Source organism: Mandrillus leucophaeus, unplaced genomic scaffold (genome assembly GCF_000951045.1).
Source record: "Mandrillus leucophaeus isolate KB7577 unplaced genomic scaffold, Mleu.le_1.0 Scaffold286, whole genome shotgun sequence".
In the NCBI taxonomy this organism is placed as follows: Eukaryota; Metazoa; Chordata; class Mammalia; order Primates; family Cercopithecidae; genus Mandrillus; species Mandrillus leucophaeus.
The window spans coordinates 1,674,860-1,682,786 of record NW_012102987.1 but is presented as its reverse complement, the minus strand read 5'-3'; the positions used below and the strand labels follow the sequence as shown (position 1 = coordinate 1,682,786).

Below are 7,927 nucleotides of genomic sequence, written 5' to 3'. Positions count from 1 at the left end.
TTTTTGTAGAGGAGTGAATGTCGTTCCTTTTCTAGAGCTCATTGGGTTACCTGACAGTGTGGTAAGCATCCTGAAAAACTCCCAGAGTGGAAATGCACTCACAGCGTATGCCTTGTTTAAGGTGGGTACTGTGACAAACCCTTGCTCCTCAGACCTCACCAGTGGCCTGCTCGTCTCCCCATGAGACTCCGTGTTAGCTTCCGATTGTATTTTGTAACTTGAAACACTATTTCATCTCTGATATGTCTGGTGAATAATGTAAGGTAACACTTTTTTTTTGTTTGGAGATGGAGTTTCACTCTTGTTGCCCAGGCTGGAGTGCAGTGACGCCATCTCAGCTCGCTGCAACCTCCGCGTCCCGGGTTCAAGTGATTCTTCTGCCTCCGCCTCCCGAGTGGCTGGGACTACAAGATAACAAAATAAAGCAGAAGTAAAAATGTGGTTTTAGGAAGAAATGCCTTAAAAATTGGTAGATGATCCATAACTTGCTGTGATCAGATAGTTAGACTTGTGTGATTTTCCACAGCACTAGCCGTCTGTTTGACATTTTTGCTCCTGTTGATAAATGGAGATACAGTTATTTTAAGATGTTAATTATATTTATTTTTCTTATTCTGTGATCTGCATGCCACCTGACTTGTTAGCAAAATTTAGCATTTATTTTACTGTTTTTTGTCTTGTTTTGTTTTCTGTGTGTGGTTTTAAGGAGCAGAGAGTTTAATAGGCAAGAAGGGGCAAGAAGGAAGGGAGAAGGAAGAAGCTCCCCTGTACAGAGACAGAAGTGGGGGGCCTCCAAAGCCGAAAGAGGAGGTCCCCTATTTTACTGTTTTTAATAGTTGATCTTTTCTTAGCAAGTAAAATAGGTTTAATCCCAATTGTCTTATAAACCCTTTTTTGTTAGATTTTAACCTAACATATGTTTCATTTTAAGAGTTGATAATCTTTATAACTATTCTCTGGATTCAGACATCATCTTTTTTTTTTGAGGCAGAGTTTCGCTCCTGTTGCCCAGGCTGGAGTACAATGGCGCGATCTCAGCTCACCACAACCTCTGCCTCCCGGGTTCAAGCAGTTTTCTTGCTTTAGCCTCCCGAGTAGCTGGGATTACAGGCGTGTGCCACCATGCCTGGCTAATTTCGAATTTTTTTAGTAGAGACGGGGTTTCTCCCTGATGGTCAGGCTGCTCTCGAACTTCTGACCTCAGGTGATTTGCCGGCCCTTGGCCTCGCAAAGTGCTAGGGTTACAGACGTGAGCCACTGCACCTGGCCTGACAACGTCATCTTGATAGCTGCTATGCCTATGGGTCTTTATTTTGGAAGGGAAGACTCACTGTAAATTGTGGAGTTTAGCGATATTAATCTCATTTTCTAAATTGACAAATATTTTTGAGAGTCTGTGAAACTTCTACCTAAGAAGGTGGAAAACACTGAGAAACTAGATGTTTTATTTTACTTCTGTTGTATAAGAATATCTAAGAATTACGGTTTTATAGCATTACTGAAAAGTAGCATTGTTTCATTCTGTCATCCTCATTAGCATCCTCTGAAATCTTGGTAGATTTCCTCTTTTATTACAATTTTGATGAGAGGGCTAACATTTAATTGTTGAGTTTTTCTACATTAAAGTGTATTAAATTTAAAAATTACCAAGTTTCTAGTTATGGTGGGTATAACTTTAACCCGAGTAAGTCAAACTATCATGCTGATGTAAACCTTCCCTAATTTAATTGCTCCTTAGCCCACTCCCATAGCATGACAGTTGATAGCACAGTCTGTGCTAGGTGTTAAGTGTTTGTTTTCTTTATTTGATTAGGAGCTCCCAGGAATTCAGAATCATGTCTTCTTTCTTGTTGTTTTTTCACTGCACCTGGTATTGTGTTCTGTAGGTGAATAAAATGGTCAGCATGTGTTTGTGGAGTTGGGATTGAAAACGAAGCTGTAGGCGTCATGGTAGGAAGATCAGTGCCAGTGGTGGTTCTTCCCCCTCACTATTCCTCTGTGAAGTAGGAGATACGGAGGGGATTCTCCTGTGTGTTATCTGTAACCCATAGTTTCTCAGATAGAACAACAGACACAGATTTTTTGCTTCATCAAGACAAAGCCCCCAAATGAAGTATGGCATGTATGGTCTGGCGGCAGTTGGCTGCAGGATGTATACACTGACTGCCTCATAATCTCTTTGAAATACACCCAGAGTTTTAGTCAGCCTGTTCTGTGTGCCAGATCCCATTCCAGGTACTGGGAGTAAATGAATCAAAGAAGACAGTGCAAAATACCTGCCTCGTGGAGCAGACAGTGTCGTGAGTGATGGTGGGTTGGGGAGACAAGATACAGTTAGAAGTGCTGCACACACAAAGTATGTGCACATAGATGATGGTAAGTGCTGAGAAAGGAAACCAGGGATGGGGGTGTGTTTGTGGTGTTTGTTTTTCAGTGGGAGATGGCACACCTCGCTGAGAAGGTGAGATAGTTTGTTTTTCAGTGGGAGATGGCACACCTTGCTGAGAAGGTGAGATAGTTTGTTTTTCAGTGGGAGATGGCACACCTTGCTGAGAAGGTGAGATAGTTGCTCCTCCAAGAGGGAGAAGTGTTCCGAACAGAGAAAACTCGAAAGGCAAGTTCTGAGGCTGCGGGATCCTGGGAGTATTTAAGGGATGCAGGGAAGCCAGTGTGACTGGAATCGGTGAACAGGGCAGAGAATGGTGTGTCGTCAGATCAGGAAAGCCTTGTCAGCTCTTACAGGGACTTCGCTTTTTACCCTGAGGACAGGGAAAGCCACTGGACAATTTTAAGCATCCTGCCTCTGTTCCATCAAAATCACTTTGGCTCCTCTAAACAGACCATGGCAGGACCAAGGGAAAAGCCAAGGGACCTGGTGTGAGGTGAGGTGATTACAGTACTTGAGTCGAGAGGCAAAACTGGCCAGAAGCCAGGTGGTAGCAGGAAGTAGTTGGATTCTCAATGTATTTTAAAGACGTGGTTGCTGGGGTTTTCTGATGATTTGGATATAAATTATGGAAGAGAAAGAGGGATTGAAGCTTTCTTGTAAGTTTTTGGCCTGGGCAGCTGGAAGAATAGAATTGCCATTTTCTGAGATGAGGAAGACTTTGAGAGGAGCAGGTGTGAAGTAGGACAGTTGAAGATCTGAAGGTCAGTTTTGAACATGCAGTCATGTGCCACCCGGTAACATTTCGGTTAACCGTGAACTGCAGACAGTGATGGTCCCACAGGTCCCATGTTTTTATGAACACCATGTTTTTACTCTGCCTTTTCTATGTTTAGATAGTTTCGGTATACAGATACTTACTGTGGTCTTACGATTGCCTGCTGTATTCGGCGCAGTGCTGTGCTGTCCAGGTTTGCAGCCTAAGAGCAGTAGGCTGTACCTTGTGGCCTGGTGTGCACGGGGCTGTACCATCTAGGTTTGTGTAAGTACACTCTGTGATGTTTCACACAACAACACAATCACCTAATGACACGTTTCTCAGAACGTGTCCCTATTAAGTGACTCACCTGCATTAAGTCTGAGATCTTATTAGACATGCAAATCTCCGGAGGTGGTTGTACATACTGGAATTCAGGGGACAAGTTCAGTCTGGAGATTAAAGTTAACAATCATCCATGTATAGACGGCACTAAAGACCAGACAGTGAGATAGGTAGCGAAAATAAGAGGTCCAGGGATCGATTGTTGTCACACCGTGTTCAGAGGTGGGTGAAAAGAGAGGAACTGGCAAAAATGAGAAGCCGCCATGAACCGGAAGGAAGCCCAGCAAGTTGAGGGCCTGGAGCCAAGTGAAGAGAAGTGAAAGTGAAAGCCGTCTTGAATGGTTCCAGTGGTTCAGGGGCTGGTTCCAAATGGACAACTGGATTTAGTTTTGTAGAGGTCACTGTGACTTTGAAAGCAGTTTTGGTAAAGAGGTATGGGTGAAAGCTTGCTTAACGTGTTTAGAAGAGAAATTAGAGATAGAGCAGACAGCTCTTTCAGAGTTTTGTTATACGGCACACCTATGCGTTTTGTTTTGTTTTGTTTGAGACAGGGTCTTGCTCTGTTTTCCAGACTGGAGTGCAGTGGTGCAGTCACAGCTCCCTGCAGCCTCAAACTCCTAAACTTGAGCAGTCCTCCTGCATCAGCCTCCCAAGTAGCTGGAACTACAGGTGCATGCCACTTACTCCCGGCTAATTATTTTTCTTTTCTTTTTCTTCTTTCTTTTTCTTTTTGTTTTAAGAGACGGCATGGTCTCATTATGTTGCCTAGTTTTGAACTTCTGAACTCAAGCACTCCTCCTGTCTTAGCCTCCCAAAGTGCTGGAATTTTAGGCGTGAGCCATTGTACCTGCCAACACCTATGAATTTTTTTTTTTTTTTTGAGAGGTAGCTTCACTCTTGTTGCCCAGGCTGGAGCGCAATGGTGTGATCTCGGTTCGCTGCAATCTCCGCCTCCGGGTTCAAGCGATTCTCCTGCCTCAGCCTCTCGAATATCTGGGATTACAGGTGCCTGACACCATGCCCGGCTAATTTTTGTACTTTTAGTAGAGACTGGGTTTCACCATGTTGACCAGGCTGGTCTTGAACTCCTGAACTCAGGTGATCCACCCACCTCAGCCTCCCAAAGTGCTGGGATTACAGTCATGAGCCACTGCACCCGGCCTGATTTTTGACTTAGATATGTGATGCAGCCTTTTTACTTTTATGTTTCTCTTTGACCAGTCATCTGCTATTTACCATTGGTCCTAAAAGTTCCAATTAACGTTAAACCTGTGCATATCTGCAGCAGGTGTGGCATTTTACTACTTTTGGCCTCATGTAAATTACTGGCTAGGATTTGAGACTCAGGGTAGATTGTAATGAGAAGGTAGAAGGAAAGGGATTTGGAAGTGAAGCTAACCTAAATCCAACAGAGAGTGGATTCATGCTCTGCCTCTCACCATTTGAAGACATTCAGTTCTAGTTTAGCTCCAGATAGAAAGCATTTGGCAGGATGGCAGGAGTTTTAAGGAATAGAAACATGTGTTCCTTTGTTATTTTTAGTGGTACTGAGTCCTGTTTCTGATTTCCAGGTTGAGCTGTTCGCCAAGTTTACTAGCATGCGATTAGGGATGTCAGTGCTATGATTCTGTTATCTGGGTCAGGATTGTGTGGAGGACAAACGTTCATAAAATGAGTTCACAGAAGAAGTGTCTCTTGTTAGGAGGGAAAACCATATAGGATATTACTACATTAGCTTTGTGAAACAATGAGGCAATTTATTCTGATTGGTTACTACCAAGAATTTTAATTTTAACTTGTTTTTGCTTAAGATGATGGTAATAACCAGGTTTTGATTTGTCTCTGTTTGCTTTTTGCTTAAGATTGCAACACCTGCTCGGTATACCGTGACTTTGGGAGGAACATCCTTCACTGTGAAATATCTGCGCAGTCGTGGCTACATGTCCACGCCACCACCCGTCAAGGAGTATCTACAGGACAGGATGGAGGAGACAAAGGAGCTTATCACAGAGAAGATGGAAGAAACAAAAGACAGACTCACTGAAAAGTTACAAGAAACCAAAGAAAAAGTTTCCTTTAAGAAAAAAGTGGAATAAGGTGCCTTACAGCAGTATAGAAGTATAGCAGTATGGAAAATTCCTGCACTTTAACCCTTTGGAAACTGTGGGCAAAGATACGTGTGTCTGATTATTTTTTTGGTTAGTTGTCTAAATATACAAGTTCTCTGAGGGTTAAAGAAGTAAAATACCTTTTTAAAGTTAAATATCACTAGAAAAATCAGTGTTATTACAAGGAAAGAAATGAACCCAGTGTAAGAATTTCCCATCAGTAGCAGTATTAAGCAGTGGTGAACGTCGTAGAAGTCATACTTCTTTTTCCAGGTCTTCAGAACCACACTTCATTTCTGTTTTGTTGCAGCTGTAATTGATGCACACTGGAGGCAGTTGACTCCTGGAATAACCAGTGCGACCCGTAAAATAAGCTAATACTGGATCTTAATTTTTATGTTATTCATTAAGGTTTTAACTATATTCAGTACGTAATTTGGAGACAAACTAGCATCATCCAAACTGCCTGTGAATAAGAAGGTATTTAGTCTTTCTATAAAAACAGAATAGAGCAGTTACCTACCAGTTAAAATATATGAAGAAAATAGAATAAAGTTTCAGTCATATATATGTAAATACGATGTATTGATTGTACGTAAATGAAAAATGGACCCTTTAAAAATTATTTTTACCTGAAGCTTGTCATAATTTTTTTAAGCAAATATATATATGGTGATGGTATTTTTCGAAGTGTGTGTTGGTGGTGATCGCCTCAAACATAAACCTCTCATGAATTATTTGTGTCCTTTTCACCTGATCTTTCAGAGGAAAGGTGAACAATCATTAAACCTTAAATTTATTGTTAAAATCAAATGTTTTTCAGCAGTAACTCAAGCTCATGGTTCTCAAGCAGACAAAGGTTGGGAGACTAAAAATGGAGTCAGGTTGTCGTGGAGACTGCTAACTCCTTGGGGTAGGCACGGGCCTTGCCTCTGCAAACCAGTGCAATTTCCCAGTGTCTTCGTTTCAGAATTCATGCTGATTTCATTATGGAGTAAAGTTTTAAATTGTGGCTGCTGCTTTTTATCTTGCATTGAAGGGAAAATATCCTTGTTTGAGCATTCTACTTGATTTTTTATTTTTTTATTTTTTAATTTTTTTTGAGACGGAGCCTCCCTCTCTCTCCCAGACTGGAGTGCAGTGGTGTGATCTTGGCTCACTGCATCCTCTGCCTCCCAGGTTCAAGTGATCCTCCCACCTCAGCCTTCCAAGTATCTGGCCGTACAAGCGTGTGCCACCACACTCAGCTAATTCTTGTATTTTTAGTGGAGGTGTGGTTTCACCATATTGACCAAGCTAGTCTCCAACTCCTGACCTCAGCCTCCCGAGTAGCTGGGACCACAGGCACCCGCCACTGTGCCCGGCTAATTTTTTGTATTTTTAGTAGAGACGAGGTTTCACCGTCTTAGCCAGGATAGTCTTGATCTCCTGACCTTGTGATTCGCCCACCTCAGCCTCTCCAAGTGCTGGGATTACAGGCATGAGCCACTGCGCCCAGCTGATTGTTTTTTTTTTTTTTTAAATAACAAAGCTATAATTAAATCATTTGCTTGTAATGAAATTCAGCCATTGTCAGCTGTGAGCGTTGCTGGGGTGGTGGGGTGTGTTTGAGTATGTGTGTGTCTGTTTCCTATGCTCTAACAGTGATTATTTCAGTTCTAACCCTTCCATTGCTAATTGAATGAGGGAATGGCCTCCTTTTAGATTGTCCTTGTTTTAACTTACCTGCTAAGGCAAGAGGATGTCAGGGTTTGCCACACAGTCTGCAGGGACCGCTGCTCTTTGCCAGCATTTTTGTATCAAGTACTTAGTTTGGCCAAATTTAAAGAGTAGTTTAAAGGGGAAAAAAAGTTTGCATTTGACGAGTCTGATTATTATATTAGAATGCTTTTTAAATGAATGCGCTGTGATTGGAATCTTTCTTCCTGGGGGCCGGGGGGAGTGCGGGGAGATGCGGCGGTGTCTCTGCCGTCGGCAGTCTTGGCGGGTAGCTCCGTTGTCTCCTGACACAGAGGGCTGAATGCACTGCTTCACACTGACGCCACGTTTTCAAACCTAAACATGATTGACATGTTTTAAGTATGTACCAAATAATTCACACTTTTGCATATTTAAATGCTATTTTTTAGATATTAAACACATTCCTAGTTTTTTTCTTTTTAACCACTGGAGACTGCCTATGTTAAAATCTTGTGTTATATGAAATTCTTCTAAAACAATTTCCTTTTGCTTTTCGTGTTGCATATTTTCCAGTGGGGATAAATTGGAGGTTCTTATTACTAATAATCCTGAAACTGAAATTTGCTTTTCCTGCATAGTCATCTTTTGTTC

At 42.1% G+C, this 7,927-nt stretch overlaps 1 protein-coding gene across 2 annotated transcripts in view; it reads left to right on the top strand.

The window, feature by feature from the left end:
- FAM210A (family with sequence similarity 210, member A) overlaps positions 1-6,406 on the top strand; it is a 60,556-nt gene extending 54,150 nt beyond the window's left edge. For both annotated transcript variants that reach the window (XM_011985541.1, XM_011985542.1), the window contains exons 4-5: positions 10-121; positions 5,351-6,406. In XM_011985541.1, coding sequence (XP_011840931.1) covers positions 10-121; positions 5,351-5,584 — 346 coding nt within the window. In that variant the 3' untranslated portion in view covers positions 5,585-6,406. The remainder of the gene's footprint in view (positions 1-9; positions 122-5,350) is intronic.
- The last annotated feature ends 1,521 nt before the right edge of the window (positions 6,407-7,927 follow it).